The sequence below is a fragment of the Pan troglodytes genome, chromosome 9, assembly GCF_028858775.2.
Source record: "Pan troglodytes isolate AG18354 chromosome 9, NHGRI_mPanTro3-v2.0_pri, whole genome shotgun sequence".
Taxonomy (NCBI): Eukaryota; Metazoa; Chordata; class Mammalia; order Primates; family Hominidae; genus Pan; species Pan troglodytes.
In genome coordinates this window covers 120,544,630-120,570,260 of record NC_072407.2, presented here as the reverse complement: position 1 = coordinate 120,570,260, position 25,631 = coordinate 120,544,630, and the positions used below count along the sequence as shown (strand labels likewise).

Genomic DNA, 25,631 nt, shown 5'->3' with positions numbered 1-25,631 from the left:
ACTTAGGCTGCTGATACCACCCCACTAGGTGTACCTGACATCCATGTCCATCTGTCCCAGCACCTGTCACCCCATAGCCATCTAAATGCCAGTGCAAAGTCTAAGATGGTAAACCCATAATAGCCTCCTGGTCTGCACCCCTCCTGCCCCCCTGTGCAGCTGGGCTGAGGGGGCCTGTGTTGGTTCCCCAGAACAATCACCAATTCTCTTCTGGGGATCAATAATTCACACACAAAATACAGCTGCTCCACTGAGTCATCAGCGGGCAGGGCATGGAGTGAGGGTTGGGCGAGGCCCAAGGACATGATCCCCACCACAGCTTACAGGGAGTTCAACCTAATGCTTCCTTCTGCCCCTCAGGGTACCCTAGAGGGTGAGGCTCCCTGTGGTGACACAAGTGGGCCAGAGTTCCAGACACTGAGTGGCATCCTCCAGGGCAGTGGGGTACAAGCTGGCAGAGCTTGCCATCCCTCGAGGCACATAATTTCCCAATTTTAGCTAAGCAGCACTGCCTTGGTTAGCTCTCAGTGGCCCCACTGCCTGGCATTCTCCACCAGCCCATGGCAGGTGGCAGTGAGCCCAGACCTTAGGTATTGTCTTGCCCTAACACTCCAAGTGTGGCTGAAGTGAGCAAGGAGGAGGACTGCTGAAGGAACACCATCAACCCAGCACCCTGCCCCCGTCGGTACCTACCAGGAACAGGGCTATAGGGGGGCCCAGGGGCTCGGCCCCCTGCTGGAATCATGCTTTTCATCCACTTGGCTTCAGCCGGGTGGTTAAAGCGAAGGAAGGTGGACTGACCCAGGCACAACATGCAGCCTGCAGAGAAAGCAAACACTTGAAGACCGGGTGTGGTGGCTCACACCTGTAATCCCAACACTTTTGGAGGCAGAGGAGGGTGGATCACCTGAGGTCGGGAGTTGGAGACCAGCCTGGCCAATGTGGTGAAGTCCCGTCTCTACTAAAAATACAAAAATTAGCCGGGCGTGGTGGTGGGCGCCTGTAATCCCATAATCCCAGCTACTCAGGAGACTGAGATCAGAGAATAGCTTGAACCCAGGAAGCGGAGGTTGCAGTGAGCTGAGATCATGCCACTGCACTCCAGCCTACATGACGAGAGCTAAACTCTGTCTCAAAAAAAAAAAAAAGAAAGGAAGAAAGAGAGAAAACACTTGGAAGGGCAGGCAGGACTGAAGTTACCCCACCTCACAGCACTAGCAGGCTCACCTCAGCTCTAAAGACCCATCCCCATCTGCTCTCAGAGTCCACACAGTCCACACCTGACCTTGCCTGTGCTTGAGATGGGCACCTCCAGGGCTCCGCAGCACAAGACAGAGTAGAAAAAGCACTGGTGAGTGAGTCCCAAGATCTGAGTCCTCGTCCTAATTCCTCTTCTTACTAGCTGTGAGATCTCTGGGTGAAGTAACTTCACCTCTGAATCTAGTTCTCTTAATCAGAAAAATGGGGACAATACCGCTGATCTTGTAGGGTTAATAAGACAGTGTATGTGAAAGTACTCTGTAAAAATATATTCAGAGAGGCCAGGCATGGTGGCTCACACCTGTAATCCCAGCATTTTGGGAGGCCAAGGCGGGCGGATCACCTGAGGTCAGCAGTTCGAGACCAGCCTGGCCAACATGGTGAAACTCCGTCTCTACTCAAAATACAAAACTTAGCTGGGGGTGGTGGCGTGCGCCTGCAGTCCTAGCTACTTGGGAGGCTGAGGCAAGAGAATTGCTTGAATCCAGGAGGCAGAGGCTGCAGTGAGCCGAGATCACGCCACTGCACTCCAGCCTGGGCAACACAGCGAAACTCCGTCTCACACACACACACACACACACACACACACACACACACACAAATGATCAGAGAACACAGACACGCCTGTCCCCCAACCCCAGCCTGTATCCATGATCCATCTATCTGCCCCTTGGGTAGAAGGGTAGAAGAGTCAGTCTGAGAGGCAGCAACTTCCAGGGTCACAAAAAAAAGCTCTCAGATAGGGAACAAGGGGGAAAACCATGGATCAGTCAGATGACCTGGGGGGGGGGTCCTGAATTTGCTCCCACTCTTTCTTGTTTTGTGACCTTAGGAGAGCTGTGCACTGCAAGTCTAGGGAGCGACCACCACCTTTCTTTCTGACTAAGCACCCTCTGCATGCTCCCTGGTCTCCCCTGGCATCAGGCCAAGACTAGGCCACCAGGCCCGGCCTCAGCCAAGCACATTCCCAGGCAGTAGACACAAGCCCAGTCCTGCCCGGGAAGTGTGAGTACCTGGAGGGGGAGGGCATGTGGGAGCTGGAAAATGTAGCCAGGGGCACCTGGAGTGTGCACAGTGGCAGATGTGCCCACAGGCGCCTAAGTGTAGCTAGCAGAACTCCACCTCCCAGCCACACCAGGTGCTGGAGGGCTACTGCAGAAGATACTATGTTGGGAGAAGCCAGAGCCCTGTTGCTCTCTACCACCAATCCTTTCAATTTGTCCACACCCCTGGCCCCCGGCCTCAGCCTCCTGTCTACCCAATCTGGTGCCACTTGGCACCCCAAGCTTCATGCCAGTCTGAGCTAAGACTGGCAGAGAAGTCTACATTCCTGGACGCTGAGACAGTTCAGCTCAGGCAGGCCGCAAGGGCAAGAGGCATCCCAGGCCACGTGAGTACCTTGGCAGGTCCCTTACTGAGAAGCTCAGGAGCCTGTTCCTGGGATCCTGGGCATTGCTTGGGTTGGGGGTTTAGTAGGCTGAGAAGCCCATGGCAGATAACCATAGTGGATAAAGCCACTCACTATCCTGGCATACACAAAGGCCCTCCCAGGCAGCCAGACACCAACAATTCTAAAGGAGAGAGAGGGAGCCTTCCCTGCCAAGTCACCAATCAGAGAAGAGGATCCCAGAGTATTCAAAACTGGAATAAATAATAGCCAACCACACTGTCCACCTAATTACAACCACAGTTGTTTCAGAAAGAGCCCTGTCAAGCCCCTCCCCCTCCATTTAGCCATTTAACAAGCCTACTGGTGACGAGTTCACAGGGTCTAGACAGACCCACTCAACCCAGGGTCGTGGGTGGGAGGGATCAGGAGCCTGACCACACAGTCCAGGCTGGGAAGGAGGCAGGGAGTCTGAGTGGATTCCAGCCCAGCAGTGCCAGGCCCACCCAAGTAGGATGTAGGCATCTAGGGGTCCTCTGCCTGGGCCCCTATAGCTGTGTGTTTTCTGCCCCCTCCTCAGCCCTTCACCCTCCCCCACATAAGGGGGTGTGGCCGTGCTGCCTCTGGGCTATAAATAGTGATGCCAGGCAGCAGAGCTGGATCCGTATTAATAGAGCGCGCAGGAGGGCAGCAGGACTGAGAGCAGCCCAGCTCCTGCCCAAATTAACTTTCTATTTGCATGCAGAAGCTTCAGGAATTGCCCCGATGCTGGCCCCTAGAGCCCCCAGGGGTCTGGCCAGCCTGTTTCTGGGAAGAAGCCTCCTCTCTGCCCACTGCCACCCCAACCCGCAAAGGCCAGCCCTTTCAGGGAGCCCAGGAATCCCTGCCCATCCTGCCAAAGTCATGATCAGTGTCCCCCATGCCCAGAGGGGATCAGGGTCCAGCTGTGTGCAGGTGGGTGGAGGAGCTGCACGTCTGGAGGGGAAAAACTGGGCGAAGGAGAGGGTGAATCCTATCTGTGAGAGATGCAGAGGAGAAACACCAACACAAACAGGCTCACACTCATACACACTCATACACACTCATAGTAACACAACAGACTTATGGGCGTACATGCTCACACACTCTCAGAGCTACTGTCACTGCCCTCCTGGTCACACAAATAGAATGGATTGGCCAAAGGGAGACCGAGTGAAGGGAATATGGGAGGAAGGGCCTTGGTCCTTCCTATCAGAGACCCTCCTTGGCCATAAGGTAGACTCCCCTCATTCTAACCAGGACTCTTTAACCCCATCTGAGGGAGGTGGGTCCTAAGGAGGGGACTGCCGGAGCGCTGGAGAAGATAAGGTCTACCGGCTGAGAAGTGCCCCCAAGCCCAGAATCCCCATTTAGAAATGTTCAGGGAACACACACAATCGAGTCTCTCCGCCTCAAGCTCCCAAAGAAGGTCAGAGGACCCCATGCCCCTCCTCCCGCCCACCCTCCTCAAGACGCCCCTCCCAGTCTGAGCTTCTCCAAGCTTGGCTGCTTGGGGACTGTGGCTGGCCCGGGGCTGAGGACTCACCGCCGAAACCGGACCTCCGGACCGCTCGCCCCCGCTAGCTCGGGCCCTCCAGGTCCCGGGCCCGCCCGGAGCCTTTGAGGGGGCGGGCCGACCTCCCGAGCTGCCGGCTCTAGGCTCGGAGCGAGCAGCGAGGCAGCGAGCAGCCGCCAATGCCCGGGGAGGGGCGGGCCGGCCACCAGCGGCGGGGGAAGGGAGCCAGGGAGGGAGGGACAAAGGAGAGGAGGAGGGGAAGAGGAAGTGATGGAGGAGACGAGTGGAGAGCTGGATGGAGAGGGCGGGGCGGGAGGATGCAGAAAGGGAGCCGGCTTGGGATCCTGCACCGAGGGCAGAAAGAAAAGTGGGCGGGAAGGAAAGGTTCAAGGGAGGTGACTGAGTGAAGGAAAGGTGAGAGGTAAGTACGGAGGCCAGAGTGAAGAGCCAGGAGGCAGGAGTGGGGCCAAGCAAAGGACAGGGTCTCATTCCCAGCCCCCTGTGGTAAGAGGTCAGTGGCAGCTGGGCTGGCCGGCCCTGACTGGCTGTAGTACCTTGGGCCAGTCACACCCTCTGGCCTCGGCTTCCTTATCTACAGAAAGTCAGCTCTGACATTCCATGGGTCCATATCTGAGAGAGAGAGGGAGAGGAAAAGAGCAGGGGCTCTACAGGATCCAGCTAGGTCACTAGGGCCTGCTCAGGCTGCCACTGTAACAAGGTCACCCTGGGCTGGGAGTTCAGGCCAAAGCAGTGCTCTGTACAATGCAAGCACTCAGCCCACCTCCTGTCTCCACCCTAAACACCTCCTCTTCCGGCCCCACTCCCCATAGCTCAACTCATGACCCAGAGTGGACCAAGGCACTGCCCTTTCCGGCCAGCCCACTTCCTGGGCCCCTGGGAGCCAGCCCGCACCCCAGCCACAACATCCAGTTGTGCTAGACCCAGCAAAGAGCCCTCCGACCCCAATAAGGTACCCATCCTACTTGGGAAACAGATATCTGGAGCCCGCAAAGTCAGGCTGAGATTCTGAGTCAGGCAGGTGTTTTGTTTTGTTTTGTTCTGTTTTTTTGAGATGGAGTTTCATTCTTGTTGCCCAGGCTGGAGTGCAATGGTGCGATCTCGGCTCACTGCAACCTCCGCCTCCGGGGTTCAAGCGATTCTCCTGCCTCAGCCTCCCATAGCTGGGACTACAGGCATGCGCCACCACACACCCAGCAAATTTTGTATTTTTAGTAGAGATGGGGTTTCTCCATGTTGGTCAGGCTGGTCTCGAACTCCCGACCTCAGGTGATCTGCCCGCCTCGGCCTCCCAAAGTGTTGGGATTACAGGCGTGAGCCACTGTACCCGGCCCAGTCAGGTATTAATACCTACCATCCAGCCAGGTCCCCCAGAGAGTTCCTCTTGTTCCAGGGACCTGGCCCCTGCACACCAGAGCCTTATGGGACACAATGTTTTATGCTCTCAGCAGCTCACACAGCCTGACACAGTGTCTCTCAGATACACACCAACACTTGCTCAGTCACACTGACACTACTTCATCTCTGCATGCTCTGAGTCACACAGACACCCTCATTAAACACACTGTCTCTCACACACCTTTATTCTCATGCACACATCCCCCAGACAACTCCTTTTAGTTACACACTCACCCAGGCATAGCTTTCCTTTCACTTAGTCCCTGGAGAAACTCTGAAATAAAATCAACCTCTTAGATGAATAATCAGGCAAGTTTTCCATTCTTGCTAAACAGCCCACTAGCCCACTCACCCATGCTGCCAACTATATGCATACACATGCACACGCTCACATGTGCACACGTATCTTATTCCCTTCTGAGGAAAAAGGAAGAACCATATAGGGTCAAATGCAAAATGAAGGGAGGCTTTAAAAAAAAATCTCCTCAGGAAGAATGATTCATCGGTCTGGAAACTGTGAGGGCCAGCTGGATAGACCTAGGCAGACACAGAGGATGCCCGCCAATGAGAAATAGGGCAGGAGGCAGACACAAAGAAGTGGGAAGCTGGGAGCCTTGCTCTGCCCTCCTTCTTTTGAGCTTTATTAGTCAAGATCGTTATCAGTCTCATAACAGAAAAAGGTTGAAGGCTTCACTCCCAATTTACAGATGGAATAACTGGGTGGGAAAAAAAAGAGGCTGAATGTCCTGGATCCCAGAGAGAGGCAGCTGGATAACCCAGAGATCCGGCTCCCCAGCCACACTCCTCTGCTGGCCCTCACACAAGCCCCTACCCACCAGTGAGAGGCTTGGGGAATGAAGGAGACTGGAGACCAGGGCTCGGAGGAAATGCTAGGAGTGGATGGGGACCTACTGTCTAGACAGCCTGGGCCCTGAGCTGGTGGCTTTCTGGGTCCTCCCCTGCTTGGTTCCCTCCCAGATCTTTCATGTGGTCTGGCGCTGTGGTCCCAGGGTGGGGCAGCCTAGACCCAGATTGAGATTCCTCCTCATTCCCTTGGTCCTATTCCCAGCTCCACCCCTTGCTCTGTAGAGAAGAGGGCAATGTGGGATGTGCCAAGATGCCTGGGTACAGGGGGTGGAATCAGGACCTTCCTGGCTCCCTCACTTCATGCTCCTATGTTCATAGCTCTGTGCTAAAGGTTGGCATCTGTTTTCTGCCTGCCTCCCCTTTCCCCTGGCCCAGGCATATTCCTGCTGGAAGAGCCTGTCACTGCCATCTCTGCTTGTCATGAAGTGTGTCTCTCCAAGTTGCCTATGGCTGGGCACAGTGCCCAGAATGATGCATCTAAGGCCAAAGCACACTCCTTGTTATTCCCAGAGTAGCCCTTGTTTTTCAAAGAGGAGGGTCCCGTCTACAAGGCCAGATTAGGGGAACAAGGTAGGGAAAATGATCGTCTTGTATATATGCTCACAGATAGGCATATGACTAGTGAGGTCTCATATACACATAGGAGTACACACACAGACATTTTGGTACCATCAGTCCTGAGTTCACCCCTGCCGCCCACTTGAACACACTGATCGATAAACACAAGGAAAGACACAAACACAGGATTCGTAAGCCCAGAGTCACAAACACATCCGGAGCTACATAAACACACTCCGGTTACACAGACACACAGAGATAGCACATGCACCCCCGAGCCACCCAGTTTCCAGGGAAACACACTCCCAAGAATGTCCGGAGTGGGGCCAGGCAGGGCTGGGCTTGGTGCCTTGCTCCAGAGATGAGACAAGGAAACCCTCAGCTCCTGGAGCCCAGGGGAGGGGGAGGACTGGGGAGAAGAACACCCATTCCTTTGTGCCTCTGCCTACCCCTCCACAGGCTGCCAAGCTTCTGAGACAGGCGAGCCCAGACAAGAAGGCTATGGGGGTTGGGGAGGGAAAATGGGAAGGGGTTTAGGGTCAGAAGAGAGTGGGAGGGTACATACTTGGCTGGGTAGGCCTCTGGCTGGAGAAAAGTCGGGAAGGGTCACTGGGGCCACAGGAAATGCTTCAGAATTCCATCTTAGCCCTAGGCTCTCCCCTTCTCAGGGAGCTAAATGATGCATTGGAAAGACTGGACAACAGAAGCATACCCTGCTCACAACATGCAGGGGAACAATGTTCTTACCGATGAATGTGATGGGTTTGGGGCGGGGGTGGTAAGTGCTGGGCCTTCTTTGAACTTTGCCCTGCCTCTCCTTGCTGCTCTATTGTCTCATCTCCGTGCTCCCAAATCTTAGAGAAGATGCTCTCTCTGAGACTGAACAGGACTGTTAGGAACCCACTGCCATCATAGCCAAGCCCCAATTTTTGGGGGTTCCTCCTCTCATCCAAAGTCAGAGACCTTGAATCCCTGGAGAAGGCAAGGGCCTACGTACTGCTGCTGGTGGACCTGCCTCCCTGAAGTCAATTGTCCATGCCCTGCCCCCTACCCGAGGGCAGGAAGAAAAGACTGGGGTCAAAAAAAAAAAAAAAAAAATTAGCCGGGCAGTGGCAGGTGCCTGTAATCCCAGCTACTTGGGAGGCTGAGGCAGGAGAATCGCTTGAGCCTAGGAGATGGAGGTTGTAGTGAGCCGAGATCACGCCACTGCACTCCAGCCTGGGCAACAGCGTGAGACTCCGTATCAAAAAAAAGACGGGGGAAGTGTCAGGTCTCCTGGATCAGCTGTGAAGGAAGTGACATTGAAAGGCCTTAAGGAGGATGAAGAGGAGAGAAGGAGACAGTGGAGTGAGTAGGATGGCCACTTCCAAGGGGCTTCTAGGCAGTAAGAGCCCCCAGAAAACAATGCCAGACCATCAGAGCCTGCTCAGAGCCAGGCTTAGCTCTGTCCTCCTGTTAAAGTTCCTGTCCTCCTGTTAGCCTTTAACTTCACCTCTAACCTCCACCCAAATCTGTTTTTCTCATTCTCCTAATCTGACAACTCACTGTATGAACTGATGCCCAGAACCCTGTTTCCAGGGTGAGCACACCTGGTCTGTCAAAGTGCTACCTGGGCCAACCGCTTACCTCCCTGCTAACCACAGTAATTATGGGCCTAGTTTTTATTTATTTTTATTTTTTATTTATTTATTTTTTGAGATGGAGTCTTGCTCTGTTGCCCAGGCTGGAGTGCAATGGTGCCATCTCAGCTCACTACAACCTCTGCCTCCCAGGTTCAAGCGATTCTCCTATCTCAGCTTCCCGAGTAGCTAGGACTACAGGCGTGTGCCACCACGTGTGGCTAATTTTTGTATTTTGGGTAGAGACAGGGTTTCACCATGTTGGCCAGGCTGATCTCGAACTCCTGTCCTCAAGTGATCCATCCACCTCGGCCTCCCAAAGTGCTGGGATTATAGGTGTGAGCCACCATGCCTAGCCAGGGGCCTAGTTTTTAGAGCTACCTTACACAACAGAATGGCCTATTGCTTTGGGTTATATTCGTGACCCAAAAGCTACTGTCAGCAGTCTTGTAACAGGAGCAGGCATGTCCTCAGATTTACCCTTGCCCCATCCCCATCAGGAAGTATTGTCCTCCTCTCCAGCTTCTCAAAACAACTTCCTCTTGGCATCATGGAACAATGCCATTGATACCCTCTCACTGCTGCTCCAATTGCTCTTCCCCAACAACCATTAACAACGCCATCATGCCCCAGGCCCTCTGATGGCGGGAATCAGAACCTCTTCTCTCCCCATAGTATGTGAAGACAGGTTGGGGGTGACCAGAGAAGAAAAGCAGATTGAAAACATGTCTGGATGCTGAAAGGGTTTGGGATGTTGTTTAGGCACATCCAGATGCACCTGAGTACTCCATTCCCAGTATGGTCACTCAGGCAGTTACCATGGCAACCATGACAGCCAGCCTCCCCTGTGCCTAATACACACAAGCCTTTAAACAGAGGCCCCCTCCATCTGGAGGTGTCCAGCCTTACCCTGAGTGAGCCGGGTAGGCTGCCGGACAGGGAGCCCATCAATAGTGCAGGCATTGCCACAGGGGTAGAGGGTGAGGGTGCCCCGCAGGTTCTCGATGTAGCAGTGCTCTGGAGCCAGGCCTGGGCCCTGTAGTGAGATGTCTCTGGCTGCAGAGCCAATCACCGTCCTCCCTGGAGACAAGAGGCAAACTGAATCAGAGGGGTTGTCCAGGCTGAGGAGGCAGTGACAGGGCAAGGAGGGCCACAATGGAAACATATTTCCACCTCCTACTCCAGGGAGAATCTCTGCCCACCACTGGCCACCCCTACTAGGCCCCTGAGCCTGGTCTATACAGTAAGTGATGGACGCTGTTCTCAAACAGAGAAAACTCTGCCTGAGAATGGGAGGCCCAGAGATGGGAAGACCCAGACAGCACACAGTAGGACCTAGACTCCACAGATGGAGAAGGAAGACAGCTTTTCTGCAGATCTTCCCTTATTCCCCCAACTGCCTCTCCCTATTGTCCTTTATCCTTTCTCCCCTTCATCCTACTCCTCATTTCTTCTAAATCTCCCTTTCTCTCCTTCTTCTCTTCCCCACTTCTGCTACCTGCAACACTTCGTCTCCCTTGCTAACCTCTCTCTTCAGTGCAACCTCTCTCTTCAGTGCAGGCTCTCCCCTAACTGCAGCAAGAACAGCCCCTCCCGCTGACAGAGCCCCTGGGACTGGTATTTGGAGAATGTGGAGAATGTAGTATCACCCAGGCAACAAGTGCAGCCAGGAGAGGGGAGAGGGCGGGCAGAAGCTGAAAGGTGAAGGGGGCTGTGCCAGGGCCTTATCTTGGGAGATCTTGCCCTGACTCCCATCTCTCCATTCTCCGTCTATGGTATACCTTCCCATGCAAGACAATGCCCTGGAGCGGGGCCCTTTTTCTTCTTGGCCACATTGGTTGCTAAGAGCAGTGTGTTCTCCTGTTTCTCTCAGTGCTTTCTTCATGGTTTCTTTTCTTCTTTTTTTTTTTTTTTTTTTTTTGAGATAGAGTCTCGCTCTGTTGCCCAGGCTGGAGTGCAGTGGCACGATCTCAGCTCACTGCAACCTCTGTCTCCTGGGTTCAAGCGATTCTTCTGCCTCAGCCTCCTGAGTAGCTGGGACTACAGGCCCGTGCCACCACGCCTGGCTAATTTTTGTATTTTTAGTGGAGATGGGGTTTCACCATATTGGCCAGGCTGGTCTAGAACTCCTGACCTCGTGATCCGCCTGCCTCAGCCTCCAAAAGTGCTGGGATAACAGGCGTGAGCCACCGCACCTGGCCTCTCCTCCTTGTTTCTAAGCTGATCTTTAAGCCCAGTCGTGGAACCAGATCATCTACCAAGGAAGGCAGGCAGTCTGGGGAGGCAGCGACAAGGGAAGCAAGCTGGTGGTGTGGGGAGGCGAGCACCAGCAGACAGTAGAAGGGCCCCAACACATGCAGGAGCTGGGCCTCCAGGGCAGGAATGCCTATAAGGATAGAGGGGTGGTGAGTGAAATGCCCTGTTCACACTTACCTTCCTCCAGCGGCAGGAGGGTGATGGCTGTGCTGAGTCGCCCACTGCCCAGGCTCACCAGGTGGGGTTTGTCCGTTTGCACTTTCAGCCCTTTGCCTGTCTCGATCAGGTCCAAGGGTCCTTTCTGTAGGTAGTAGGGGTGGAGGACAAGCATCATTAGATTCAGCACCTTACCACTCTAAACCAGTCACACCAGCACTCTCTCCAGCCCTTGCCCCTCTCCGAAGGGCTCTGAGGGTGCTGAAAGGCTTAGCACAAAATCTTACACAGAGCATGATTCCACTAAATTGTAATTAGGTCTGAATCTAGGCCACTAACTCGTCCCACTGGATTTATCGCAAGTCTTGGCTTAACTGCGCCTTTTGTCTATTAAAACAGAAGCAAGGAGAAAGGGGTGGGGGGTGGGGGTGGCATTGGATAAGCAGCAGGGGTACTGTAGAGGAAGGCCAATCAAGCTCCCTGCTGACTTGTCCATGGCTATCCACGTGGCCATTGCTTGCCCCTGCTAAGCTCAAGTACAGGGAAGATAGAGGCATGGATCAAGGAGAGTGATACAGCCCAGGGTTAATCTGTAAACTGCTTTCGGACTTTCGATGGGTAGTTTCTGGGTGAACCAATTAACCTGATTCAGATAAAGACTGAGCTGTTAATAGGCTTGGGACCTGGGGAAGGGCAGAGAGGAACAGAATTGCTCCTTTCATCCTTGGGCTGGGACCACAAGGGGGTAGAAGAGCTGATCCCATCCCTATTATATCTCTCTTGCCTCACAGCCCTGATCCCACTCACCTGCACCATGGTCTGGGTCTTGCATCCAGGGCCTATTTGGTTCCTATTGAGAGCGTCCATGGTCCTAAGGCTCCAGAGCTCCTAGGGACACAGCAGAAAGGTGGTGAGTGGGGAGGCCAGGGCAGGAGAGGGAAAGAAGTAGGTTCTGTGGCAGGGTTCTCAGGGCAGAGGTGTCACCAGTCACCATCATTCCCCAAATGCTCATGCTGAAGGGAAATAGAGGCAGCTAAAGAGCTTGGGTGGGAGTTGTCTGGGAGCAGTGCCAAGTCTCCAGCCAGCCACAGCATGGATACCAGTCCTGCCCCCTGCCACTGTAAGCACAAACGGTCCTATAGGGCCCAATCTATACTTCTGTGCTTTCTTGCCCTATGCTACTCAGAACCCGGGTCTTGACAGCTGAAGACCCTTGGCCCTGTGGAGCCTTAAGCAGGGTGGGGAAAATCTACCTTAGTGGGAGAGGCAGCAAGGAAGCCCCTCCAAGGACACTGGTAGCCAGAGGGCCCCCAGGTAGGTGGCAGGGCTAAAACAGGAGCTCCCTCCTGCAACCTTTCATTCTCCTCTTCACCATTTGTCTCTTTTCCCAGGGCTTTAGTAGGATGTTTTCTTAAAGGAGACACAAAAGAAAAACTCAGCCATTCCTGCTATCTCCAGATGTCTCAACTCCTACACCTTTTCTTCCCCAGAAAGCAACCTCAACCCAACACAATCAGCTAAAAAAAATTTTTTTTAATTAAAAACAAAAAACTTTAGTGATAACTAATACTGGGAATATTGGGCTCAACTCTTGGGTTCTTAATTGGCTAGGTGCTATAGGAAGCTTAAACCATTAGAACCAGGAGTAAGACAGATTCCAGAGCCAGAACTTGAATACTCCCCACCACCACCCCACTGCCCCTCACCCACCATGCATCCCTCTCTCCCTGGCTCATGTTTTTGGTATCTGAGATGTGAGGACCTTTGTGTACTAATGTATGCCCCCATGCCCATCCCTTGGCCAACTAGCTAAGCTGAGAAACTTCCCACTTGCTGCTGAAATGTTACTGGGGAAAGCTAAGAGTGTGGCTGAGGGGTAAGGAGGCAGACCCAGGGAAACAGGGTTTCCCTCCACTCTCTCTTCAAGCCATCTACCAGGGGACTTGGAAAGGAAGTAGGGGCAGCAGCCCGCATTCCAAGGAGTGTCTGACCCTGGCAGTGGGTCCCGAGGACCTTAGCTATGTTGTTACTAAATTTACCCTCCCAGCTTCCACCCTTCCGGACCTGGACTGCATCATCTCCGTCACCATTTCCACCCAAGCTGGCGGAAGAGAGGCCGGAACCCAGGCTGGGGCCCACCCCAAGACTGCCAGGGAAGAGGGGAGGAAAACACCATTAACCTATGCAAAGCCCCAAGCTGGCCTGGCACCTCCCCAGAATTCCTGGCCATGGAGAAGAATTTCCAAGGACAAAGATTGCTGTACTGCTTCCTTAGACTCAGGGAAATCCCTCAGCATTTTCTGAGGGAGGAGGGGCAAGAGAGTGGGTTGGGAATGGGGAGTTTATGTAAAAAAGGGGTTAAGAAAAACAAAATAATAAATAATGGTGAAGGAGAAACATCAGCCTTTGGTAGAAAGAACTTTAGACTGGGATATATAAAGCCTTAAATTCTACCCTGACTTTATTTATTTATTAGCTATAAGATCCTAGACAAGTTATTTAACTTCTCTGATTATCAAGTCATTCTTCTATAAAACTAGAGTAATGGAAAAAAATAAAAAAGACTGTCTGGATCAGTGCTTGCCTGGGGCTAGGGGTGGAATGAGGAGTGACTGTAAAAGGGCACAAGTTTGGTGGGGGTGGGGTGGGGGGAATGTTTTCAAATTAAATTGTGATGATGATTGCATGGCTCTGTAAATATACTAAAAATCTTTTAATTGCATACTTAAATTGGGTGGATGTTATAGTATATAAATTATACCTCAATAAAGCTGTCAGTTTTTTAAAAAGGACTGTCTGAAATTCAGGTATTATATTAAATGGCATTCTGTGAAACAAAGCACTTAATGCCATTTATTATTATTATTATTTTTTTGAGACGGAGTTTCACTCTTGTTGCCCAGGCTGGAGTGCAGTGGTGCTATCTCGGCTTACCGCAACCTCCACCTCCCGGGTTCAAGCGATTCTCCTGCCACCAAGCCCAGCTAATTTTGTATTTTTAGTAGAGACGGGGTTTCTCCATGTTGGTCAGGCTGGTCTCGAACTCCCGACCTCAGGTGATCCGCCCGCCTCGACCTCCCGAAGTGCTGGGATTACAGGCGTGAGCCACCGCGCCTGGCCCCGTTTATTATTATGAGCTGTGTGACCTGGAGCAAGGCAGTTCACCTGTCTGGGCCTTAGTTTATTTATCTGTCATATTGGAGTATTGGTCACTATCGCCGTGTGGGGCAGCTGTGGTGTGCTCATTTATTTACACCCAAGAACTTCAAGTGGAGATAAAGATTGTAAAGGAGTAAGGCCGATGGAGAACAAGAGTGATTAGAGGAGAGAAGAGAATAAGGAGGCGAAAGTCAAGGGAGAGATAAGGAGAGAGGTGTAGGGAGAAGATAAGAAAAGATGGAGAGATTGGGAGGTGCGAGGCTGTGGCCCCAGCACAGTAACCTGATCCAAGAGAAGTGAAAAGAGACACCAGGCCAACCTGCCCTGCACTCAGGCGGTGCTTTCCCAAAGGGCGATCGCCGCGGCCGAGAGCGGCCACCTGGGGGCGCCCTCACCTTGACTCCCGCTCTGGCCCCGGCGGCTGAGTGACGCTGCGCGAGGGACGTCCCTCACCTGCGGCCCCGCTTCCATCTGGCCCGTGGCTCCCCAGCAATCCGGCGGTCATTACCCGCCCGCCCGGCCCCGCGGCCAAAAAAAGACCCCTGCGGTGCGCGTCCGGCCCTGGGTGCCCTCCCGCACGCTGGGTACAGACGCCCCAGTGCCGCCCCGGCAGCCGAGTGGCGGAGGCCCAGGTGTCTGGATTTGACGAGCGACAGGCAAGGCCCTCTGTGCGCAAGGCCGGGGCGCCGGCAGGTGACCCCGGCCCGGGCCCTCGGCCTCCTCCCCCGCGGGAATGCGCCGACACCCCAGCCACGCGGGACACCAGTCTGAAGCCCTCTCCGCCGAGTGGAGCACCCAGAGTGAACTCTCGGGGGTCTCGGCCCCCGCCTGAAGGAGGCCAAGGAAGGGCCGACTGGCTCCAGCACCAAAGGGCACTGACACAGTTCCCGGGCTCCCACGGAGTCCCAGGACGAGAGGTCCAAAGCCAGCCCCAGAGCACCAGACCTGGCCCTTCGCGGGGCCACTGCTCGGGCGCTCCCCGGAGCCCCGCGGGTCGCCCGGCCTCACCTGTGTCCCTGGGGGTCGGCCTCGGCCTCGGCCCAAGCGGTGCATGGCTGTGGCCAGAGGCCCGCCAGGCCGAGCTGGGGTCCTCTCGGCCGCCGCCTTCGCCCTCCAGGCGCACATCCGCCCTCGAGAAAGGGCCGCCGTCAGAGGAAGGAGTCAGGAAGGGAAGGAAACTGAGGCGGGGAGCCCAGCGGGGGACGCCCGAGTGGGGAGGGGGACGAGAGAACTTAAGGATGAGAAAAACCTGACAGAGATGAATGGGGGTGTGCAGAGGGACGGGGCGGGGAAGGGGAGCCACCGGGATGTGAAGGCGAAAATGAAAGGCAGACTAAGAGATGGGAAAAAATGCAAGTTGGGGAGGGGAAGACCGAGGGCAGAGGATGCGGGGAGACTGAAGAACACAGAGGTGGAGGGGTCGGGGGAGGAAAGGACAGGCGGGTCCTCAAGTGGAGGCGACGACAGACGGGAAGACTGGGGATGCGCGAGGGCAGCGGAGGGGAGGCTGACGGGCGGGGAGATGGGGCGAAGGAGAGGGAGGCTGGGGCCCACCGGGACCCCAAAGGCGGAAGAGAGGAGAGATGGGCGGCCCGAGGAGAGGGGGAGCCGGGAGAGCGCGGATGGAGCGAGGGCTGTTGCTTGGGTGTCCGGTGGTGGAAAGGTGCCTCTCCGCGGTCCGCAGGGCCGAGGGAGGGAGGTTTCCAAAAGGTAGCGGCCCCTTGCACCCCTCGGCCTGCTCCTGCCCAGGCTGCCCGCGTGGGACAAGGCCGCAGTGTTGGGCGCCTGCCGCTGCCGCCTGCCCGCCCGCCCCTGACAAGCGGCCTTTCTTTGGCGGGGCAGAGAGAAGGAGCCGCTTGTTTGCGCGGCCGGGAAACGGGGCGGCCCCACAGACACCGCCCGTTCCCAGCCTGGCAGCTGCGGGAAGGGCGGCTGAATGTGTGTGAGGGGCCGCGTGTGTGAGCTGGGGCTGCGGTGTGAGCTGGGCTGTGTGTGTGACTGGGGCTGCATGTGTGAGGGGGCTGCATGTGTGAGCTGGGCTGCGTGTGTGAGCTGGGCTGTGTGTGTGGCTGGGGCTGTGTGAGCTAGACTGTGTGACGGGCTGCGTGTGTGAGCTGGAGTGTATGTGTGAGCTGGGCTGCGTGTGTGAGCTGGGCTGTGTATTGAGCTGAGCTGTGTGTGTGATGGGCTGTGTGTGTGAGCTGGGCTGTGTGTGTAAGCTGGGCTGTGTGTGTAACGGGCTGTGTGTGTGAGCTGGGCTGTGTATTGAGCTGAGCTGTGTGTGTGACGGGCTGCGTGTGTGAGCTGGGCTGTGTGTGTATAACTGGGGCTGTGTGTGTGAGCTGGGCTGTGTGTGTGAGCTGGGCTATGTGTGTGACGGGCTGCTTGTGTGAGCTGGGCTGTGTGTGTGAGCTGGGCTGTGTGTGTGACGGGCTGCTTGTGTGAGCTGGGCTGTGTGTGTGAGCTGGGCTGTGTGTGTGACGGGCTGCTTGTGTGAGCTGGGCTGTGTGTGTGAGCTGGGCTGTGTGTGTGACGGGCTGCTTGTGTGAGCTGGGCTGTGTGTGTGACGGGCTGCTTGTGTGAGCTGGGCTGTGTGTGTGACGGGCTGCTTGTGTGAGCTGGGCTGTGTGTGTGACGGGCTGCTTGCATGAGCTGGGCTGTGTGACTGGGGCTGTGTGAGCTGGGCTGTGTGTGTAACTGGGGCAGTGTGTGTGAGCTGGGCTTCGTGTGTGAGCTGGGGCCTCGTGTTTGACTGGGGTGTGTGTGTGAGAGCTGGGGCTGCGTGTGTGAGCTGGGCTTCGTGTGTGAGCTGGGGCCTCATGTGTGACGGGTACGTGTGTGAGCTGGGTTGTGTGTGTGACTGGGGTGCGTGTGTGAGGTGGGCTGTGTGACTGGGGTGCATGTGTGAGCTGGGGCGCGTGTAAGCGGGGCTGCGGGTGTGAGGGGCTGCGTGAGCGCGGGGCGGTTTCCTGTGAGGCGCAAGGCATGGAGTGCGTGGGAAGGCCTCGGCGTGTGGGCGGGTCCGGGTGTGTCTGGGTGGCGTGACGCAGGGACGTAGGTGTGCGAAGTGTCGCGGAGGCGTGCGTGTGTGCCGCGTGGGAGCCCGGCGTGGTGGGGCGCCAGCGTTTGCGTTTGACGGCTGGGGGGTGAGCCCGCCGCCCGATGAGTCAGCCTCGGGAGGCTCCAGGACCGCTGAGCTAACGGCCCAGAATGCAGCCCCGCCCCAGAGCCGTGGGTCCCCGGCAGGGCTGTGCGGTCGCTCGGTCAAGTCCCCACTCGAGCCTGCCTCGGCGGAAGCGCTAGCGGGCGACTCGGCCACCCTGCGCCGGCGCCCCTACCCAGCCGCCCGCCCGCACTTCCCTATCCCGGGGGAGCCCGGATGACTTGGGTCAGCCTCCGCTCGGGGAACTCCGCTAGGGATTCCAATAGGGACCGCGCGGGCGTGGCAAGGCGCCCCAGGCGGCCTCCCCGGCCCCCGAGGACGTGGGGCCTTGGGGAGTGCCTGGGAGGCCCCAGGCGGGCTTCCCATCTCCTGGACACCCCCAGGCAGCCCTCCTAGACGTCTAGCTCAAGACTCTGAACCGGACTCCGAATCCCTTCCTGGTCCATCAAGGCGGCCGGCCTGGGGACAGGCGGGGGAGACGTCACAGGAGATACCCCCGCCCCAAGGTCCTGCTGTGGGCGGAGAGGGGGAGGTGTGGGGCGCTGGAGGACGAAAACCCGCGCGCGCGCTCGCCGCCCGATACCCCGCGAGTGTCCGCCCGGCCGCCTGGGTGCCGGCGGGAGAGTCTGGATAGGGCCAGGATCAGAGTTTCTCCAAGGGGGGGAGAGCGTCACGGCCCCCTCTGGCGGTGGCGTTGGCAGCGGCCGAGGAAGGCAAAAGCAAGAGGCTCACAGGAAAACTCCCCATAACGCTCCTTTCGCCCCCACGCACTCACCTGGGGTGCCCTCTCTCCCCCACGGGTTTCTGCAGAGCTCCCTAGCCTAGAGCTGATCTCAGGGCTCTCGCCAGGCCCCAGGGACTTCCCCTTATCCAGTCCTAGCACCGCAGCGAATGGGACCCGCAAGTGTAGTGGGACGGGGCGCTCTTACCTAGAGGTGGGGTGGGGGCAGGGAGACACTGGTCCCTTAGCCTGGCTCGGCTCGGTCGCGGTGGCCTCAGGCTTAGGAGGACACTGTTGCTTTTCCCCGGGAGCTCGCTAAGTAGGAGGAGAGCGAGCCTGTCCCGCCCCCCTCCCGCCAGTCCCCGCCCCCGTCCCCCGTCCCGTCCGCCTGGCCAGCCAAAGAAGACGCCCTTGTGGGGCTGGAGCCCAAGGTCCCCCCACCCACCCTTTCCCACAGCAGCACCTCCCCCAGCCTGCACAGCGCCCGCTTTGTTCATCTTTGCAGCTGGGCTCTCCACCATCACCACCACCACCACCACCACCACCACCACCACCACCACCACCACAACCACACATCCCCCTCTCCTCCCACCCTGCCCTCCCGACTCTCCTAGACCACCCTCCACTCCCAGGCTTTAACACGCTTTTGAGAGGGTGTTTTTGACAATCCGTTCTCCCGCCCCCAAACTCTCCCCTCTTTCTTTTTGCCTTAGATGCCTGAAACCTCCATGGGCTCCCACTGAACCTCCCAAATCGAAGCCCCTACAACATGCTCTCAACATCTCCAGAACATCTACTGAGGGTACCCAGGTCTTCTCCCTGTCACCTCCTCCCCTCGCCCTATTCCAAGCCCCACCATGAAGAGCTGTAAATGAGATTGATAGCCACGCACATCAGACTTCACAGACTTTCTTAAGGATAGGCACAAGAAGACTCGTTGAAGTGCCATGCAAACTCCAAAGCACAGGAAAACCGAATGGAATTATCATCTTGCCCCCATGGGGCTCCACACCCCTCCACCCCGACAGACTTGCTGGATTACAGATTGGGAGATGGAGGCAGGCTATAGACATACAATTGAGCACACCAACCTGTAGTAGGAGTGGGAGTTAATAAGGAAGAGAAGGAGGCACTAAACACCTAAAAGCAGCCCCCAAATTGAGCTAGGTTGAAGTCATTCTCCATCTCAACCTCCACTCCGAAATCCAACGCTGACAGTGGATCCTTACCTTGCAAAGCCAGCTCTTGGCCCAGGAGACTGGCTGGGGAGGCCCTAGGGAGCTGAACTCAGCTGGACTGGACTTCTTTGACCTGCACTAGAGGGACCCTGGAGACTCTTCTTCACTGAAGGAAGGAGCAGAAAGCCTGTAAGTCTGGTCTAAATTCCAGCTGGGGTGGATAGCAAAAAATAATTTGTCCTCTTTGAGATGGACAAGTGCTGTTCTAATTCAATGAGTTTAGTTTGTGCCGTCTCTCCCTAACCCAGGAACAGCAGGAGGCTGAACTACAGGAATCTCTGGTCACTCATTGACAGGGCTGGCCTTAGCAGGGGACCCCCCACGGCTGGAGACTGAAGCTGACTGGGGCCAAGCAGCAGACAAGGAGGGGGAGGGGAGAGGCCGCCCTTTGCTGCCACCTGCTATAGCTAATGGAGGTGGAACACTCAAGATCCAGAATATGCTGTGGGTACCAGGAAGTCCTAGGATTTGAGGAGCGAGACTCTAGTTTTTCCTTTCTTCATACTGTTTGAAGTCATGAAAGTAATTCTGATGAACCTTCATGAGGCAGATCACAACAGTAATATTCAGGCTATTTGGGTATGTAAAAAAAGGAAGAAGGAAAAAACCCAAACTGTTGTATCCCATGTGCCAAGACCCAGCACTGAGGGGAGGGGTCCAGATTGCAGTACCTCAGAGGCTTTTCACTTCATTCTGTTTCACGGCCCCCAGCTCCTCTTTACTGTACTGGGCAGGAGGAATTTCAGGGAATAATCAAGCCTGCCATGGAGGCAGTGGATGCTGAGGTAGAGGGTCGAAACAGCACCCAACTTCTCTCACTGACCTCCCAACACAGGGACCAGCTGACCCTATGATAAAGGCGCTGTGCAATGTGTCCTCTCCCCTGCTGTGTCAGGCCTCTATGTTCCCACAGTTAGAGCACTCAGGGGACTAAAGACCTACCGCCCCCACTCTCCATCCCCGCCCTGCTCCACATCTGGAGCCCATCAAAAAACTCAGCGCTCTCTCACAGTTACGCAAGAGGTCGAGCAGCTGGGAGCTCAGGAAAGGGGGAGGAAGAGAGGGAAAGAAAGCAGAAAACAGCTTTCCAGGCCTGCTTCAGACTTTCCGAAGTGGAAGCAGGGGGAGAGGGCAAAGCCTGGGTGTGGAAGGAAGAGTGGATTTTTCTAAGGCCCTTTGCATTGGCTACAAGTGTCAGGAGTGAATTTCCATACTCCTGCTTTTGCCTTGGCACATTCCCCACTTTGTCCCACCTCTCAAATTGTACTCCCTCTAGCCCCAGAGAGGTGATTATTGCTCATACAGCAAGCAATCCTTGTAGATACACACCCTCTTCCAGAAAGCTGTCCGTTTCTGGCCTCTGGATCCTGAAGTCAGGCATCATTGGTGTAGGCGTGGTGGTAGCAATGACCCTGCAGCAACTTGGGGAAAAGTTCAAAGCTCTCTTTTCAGCTGTCTTAGAAATTGCATAGTCTGCTTCTACCCAAAGCTAACATGCATCCAAGCTAAGTGGGAAATTTGGGTAGGACAGAAGACTGGTCTTGTGTACCTCCAAGGCTAAGGGCTTTCCTAATGAGCTAAAAGAACAAGCATTCATTTGGGCAAAAGAATGGGAGACAAGACCTATTTCAATTTCTCTCATTGTCTTGAATTTCTAATGCTTCTTTCAAACAGCCCCTGTCCTGGTTTGGTAATCAATCTGATCACCCAGAGTACACCTAGGGAAGCTTCCCAGTATTGGTTTAGACCCTAAATAACCACTTAGCCCCTGCCCTAAGAACAGCAGGGCAAAAAAACTGCGGTGGGGGATGGGAGAAGTGGTCCAAGCTTCTGAAAACTGCCTAATAGCTTGACTTGTGATTGTGAGAGGGAAAACAGCCTGGTTTGGAAAGATAGTCTAATTTTTCTAAAGGCCTACCTCCGTATCAATCCCCAACTCCCCAGGATAAGACGTTAAGGCAGCTATTTGTAGTGTTGCTGTCTGCCCTTGGGTAACAGCAATGCACAGCAACCAACCTACTTGTGGATCTTCTAGGACAAGGGAATTGGGGGTAAGGGGGTTGTAATAAGACAGATGTGCATAGCAAAAGAAAATCATTTGTGAGGTTTTGCTTGAGATTCCTCTAGAGCCTACAAGACAGAAGCCATGTTACCTACTCTCATATAGATGCATGTTCAGTACTAGCTGTAGTTAACACTTGTCTAACTTGGAAAAAAAAAAAGGCTTTACAAGCAGATAGTCATTGCTTCTAGTTAGACTTTAATCTTCTTGAGGATGACTTTTTCCATTTTTCTCCTGTCTCCTTCCAATAAGCCCTGCCAGATGTGAAGTTTAATAAAAAGCTATTCTATATCAACCCTGGAAATCTCAGACCCTAGCCAGTGTGAACAACTTTAAAACTGTTCACAATTTAAAAATTAATTGGAGGGCAAAGTTTCCCATCAGAGATGCATGGGTTGACAAATTTGAAGCTATGGTGAGTAAAGGAATGACAGACCTTAATCATTTCATTCGATTAAGGCTACAGTCTCAGACAGCTAAGCCACACTTGAGCAACATTAGACCAGATACTTTTTTTCACCAAGAAAAAAAAAAAATCAGAATCTTGGCTTTCAACATTAGAAATTTCTCATCCCAGATACTTAATAAGTGAGAATAATTTGCCTTCCAATTTTTTGACACCCAATAGTTTTTCCAAGTTAAATTTTAAAAAAGCATAAGCAAGCAAGCAGCTCTGGCGGAGCGCGGTGGCTCAGGCCTGTAATCCCAGCACTTTGGGAGGCTGAGGCGGGCGGATCACGAGGTCAGGAGTTCGAGACCAGTCTGACCAACATGGTGAAACCCTGTCTCTACTAAAAATACAAAAATTAGCCGGGGGTGGTGGTGTGTGCCTGTAATCCCAGCTACTCAGGAGGCTGAGGCAGGAGAACCACTTGAACCCTGGAGGTGGAGGTTGTGGTGAGCTGAAATCATGTCACTGCACTGCAGCCTGGTGACTGTCTCAAAAAAAAAAAAAAAAAAAAAAAGGCTGGGTGCGGTGGCTCACACCTGTAATCCAGCACTTTGGGAGGCAGAGGTGGGCAGATCATCTGAGACCAGGAGTTCAAGACCAGCCTGACCAACATGGTGAAACCATCTCTACGAAAATACAAAAAAAATTAGCCCGGCATGATGGCGGGTGACTGTAATCCCAGCTACTCTGGAGGCTGAGGCAGGAGAATCGCTTGAAGCTGGGCGACGGTGGTTGCAGCGAGCTGAGATCGCACCACCACACTCCAACCTGGGCAGCTAAGCGAGACTCCATCTCAAAAAAAAAAAAAGTAAGCAGGTTTATCCGAGGGAATTATCAACAGTTCCCAAAAATTGTTCCCATTATCCCTCATCCCTGGATCACTTCTCATCACGGTCTAATGGGGAAGAGAAGACTCCAAGACTCCAAGATTAAAGATGAAGCCTGACTTTTTTGACTCTCCAACTGCTGTCTGACAAAATTAAGACTCCAATCCCCAAAAAGGCCAGAAGTAGCATCAAATTCAAAAGCTACACTGTCAGGAGTGCATGTATCAAATGTAGAAAAATACACAAGGAAGCACAATACATATAATATGGAAAAAGGCAATGAATACTCTCACAGATTACTTTCTCTTAAAAAAAACATGTCATTAATTTTTAATGTTAGGTCCCATTACAGCATCCTCAATCAACAAGCAGACACCAAAGTGAGTCAAGAATCCAATAAACATCTCATTTTATAATGCGCTTTATTTGATTAAAGAATTTGCCTTCTTTGTATACACTGGAATGTTATATTCCCTATGTATTTTACAGGGTTACAAAATGTCTCTCATTTTAAATATTACCCCAAAAGTAATCTCAGAAAAAAAAGGTTTTTTGAAATTAAACTTGACTTTTAAAAAATCATACGGACAAACAACTTTCAAACAAAACTGGATTAGTAGGATTTCTTGCCTGCTTAACTAACATGACAGACTTCTTGTCCCAGGCCCTTCTCAGAAAAACCTCATGTGGAAACCAAGCTAGAGATAAGAATTCTTCCCTGATGCAGTTAGGGGAAAGGGAAAGGCTAGAAACTTCTTTGGCAAGCAATTCCACACACAGCCATTTATGTGTGAGTGCTCTGCTTCAAGCACAGTACACTCTTTGCAGGGACGGCCAGATGTTCAGAGTGGGAGTGGTACTTTTCAACCAGCTAAAAGTGCAGAAGTCATCTAGTCGTCTGCCTCTTCCCACTGCCAGTGCCTGCAGCCTTGCAGCAACTTTTAACCACCCCTATGGACTGGAATACTGAGTTAAAAGCCAAGGCTGAGCTGGCTGACGCTGTAGTCTCCATTGAAAAGGAAATGGATGAGATGGAACCGAGAAACCACCAGTACATGATGACACTCAAAAGACTTAGGGGGAAAGGGAAGGATTTCAGAGATGGGGACAGACAGACTGGTGGAAAATGTTGGGCTGACTGGAAGGAAATGGGGTATACATGAGTAATATGTACATATCGAAACAATCAGTTGCCTCCTGAAATGCAAAAAATCAAATGGTGAAATGGAGCCTCCTTGATAGTTTAGGGCCAACAGGATTGGCAAAGACTCCCTGAACCCACAGCCTTCAAAATCATAACCCCATTTCTGTTAGAAAGGAGGGGACTGATGACAGAGAGTGCAGTCTGGAAGAGGGAGGTGGTGAAACTGAGGAATGTGAATGGATTACAGACTGTGGCCATTACGTTTTAGCTTAAGTACCCAAAATGTGGAGAACTGAAAATTTGGGTAGCAACAGCAGCAGACATGATTACATGTGGATGTGAAATCCCTAACTGGACAGACATAACCATTCTTTTAGACATCTTGAAGAGGGACTGTGCCATTTGAAAGGTGCTTCTCAGCTATCTTTAATATTGACACAAGTGGGATTCATGGTACTGTTCTAAACTGGAAGGACAGGCCCTGAAAGGAAAACAACTTGGCAAAGAGATGAAGGAATGAATTGATACGGGAAAAGAACAGAAGATATGCTTATCTTTTAACTTCTAGACCCCATACCCCTCAAATAGTTCACTTGAATAGTCCAAAAATCAAGAATGGGTTAGATATACTTGTTCCAGGAGTGCCAAATAAATATAATGCCTGTAAACAGATGATCCCAGTGCCTGACTGAATGTATAGAAAGAAAAACCTAAAGGTAAAGGGTATGAAAGATTAAAATTTTCTACAGAGAAAACTTTTTAAAAACAAACTAAGTATGAAATATAACTATATTTAGGGATTATATTTAGGGATTAAAATAAAGGAGCAGCTGGGCATGGTGGCTCATGCCTGTAATCCCAACACTTTGGGAGGCTGAGGTGGGCGGATTGCCTGAGCTCAGGAGTTTGCGACCAGCCTGGGCAACACGGTGAAACCCCGTCTCTACTAAAATACAAAAAATTAGCCAGGCGTGGTGGCGTCCACCTGTAGTCCCAGCTACTCGGAGGCTGAGGCAGGAGACTTGCTTGAACCCAGGAGGCGGAGGTTGCAGTGAGCTGAGATCATGCCATTGCATTCCAGCCTGGGTTACAAAGTGAGACTCCATCTCAAAAAATAATAATAATAATAATAATAAAATAAAAATAAAGGAGCAACTTAGGTAAAGGTAGAGGAGGTATTTAACTGGGGGCATTCTCTGGAGAGCTTGCTTTCCTGCTGGCCAATACAATCTGCCAAAGAAAATTAGCAGCCTTTCCCTTTATGTTTGTGCCATTTCCTTATCAAAGAATGTCTCTGTGACACTGAAACATGGGGGTGAGTCGAGGGTCCTTGCGCTCAGAGAATCGTGCATTGTATCAGAAAAAAGGGTCTCCAATGGCTTGTAAATCTGGGAAAAACTCTTCAGCCATCGTTGGCATCTTCTTTATTAATCTGAAAATTTTCCTTTTCAGCTCCCTCTTCTTGGTATTACAGGATTTCATACTTATCCACTAGGAAAGTGGTCTCTGTGGAAAACCTGACGGGGCTGTTTCCATCTACCTGGGTCACTTTGGTAACCTAGGAAAATAAACAAAGAGTAAGGTAAAGCAGGAGGTTTGAGTCTCCACCATGTTGACTACATTCTCATTACAGAACATATCAATTTCCCTAAAAGCAGTATTAAAAGTAACTGTAAAATACTAGAAAAATGTTCAATTCACAACTGAAAGTCACAGCATCACTCTTCCCCACCAAAATGATTAAGCTGCTTTTCTTCTAGATGGAGAAAAGACAACTGTTGGGATGAGATGTTCCGTAGTATTAAGTAAAAGC

General features: G+C 53.1%; 2 protein-coding genes across 39 annotated transcripts in view; both read right to left on the bottom strand.

Annotated features, from left to right (window-relative positions):
- PHLDB1 (pleckstrin homology like domain family B member 1) overlaps nucleotides 1-19,350 on the bottom strand; it is a 51,653-nt gene extending 32,303 nt beyond the window's left edge. For 24 of the 38 annotated variants that reach the window (XR_008538159.2, XR_010147324.1, XR_008538160.2 and 21 more), the window contains exons 1-5: nucleotides 15,221-17,242; nucleotides 11,861-11,941; nucleotides 11,075-11,198; nucleotides 9,551-9,721; nucleotides 694-819 (exon numbers count right to left, since the gene is read on the bottom strand). Coding sequence is in view for 35 of the 38 variants with exons in the window: in XM_054662743.2 (XP_054518718.1) it covers nucleotides 694-819; nucleotides 9,551-9,721; nucleotides 11,075-11,198; nucleotides 11,861-11,941; nucleotides 15,221-15,337 (619 nt within the window). In the remaining 3 variants the exon portion in view is untranslated. Of the gene's footprint in view, nucleotides 1-693; nucleotides 820-4,211; nucleotides 4,395-9,550; nucleotides 9,722-11,074; nucleotides 11,199-11,860; nucleotides 11,942-12,306; nucleotides 12,464-15,220; nucleotides 17,243-18,304; nucleotides 18,414-19,325 lie in introns of those variants that run through there. The other 14 variants (XM_063783449.1, XM_063783451.1, XM_063783453.1 and 11 more) reach the window with 10 other exon arrangements.
- Nucleotides 19,351-23,079: 3,729 nt separating this feature from the next.
- The window catches only part of ARCN1 (archain 1), a 30,535-nt gene continuing 27,983 nt past the window's right edge, over nucleotides 23,080-25,631 (bottom strand). Inside the window, exon 10 of the mRNA XM_508795.7 lies at nucleotides 23,080-25,376. Coding sequence (XP_508795.2) covers nucleotides 25,287-25,376 — 90 coding nt within the window. The 3' untranslated portion in view covers nucleotides 23,080-25,286. The remainder of the gene's footprint in view (nucleotides 25,377-25,631) is intronic.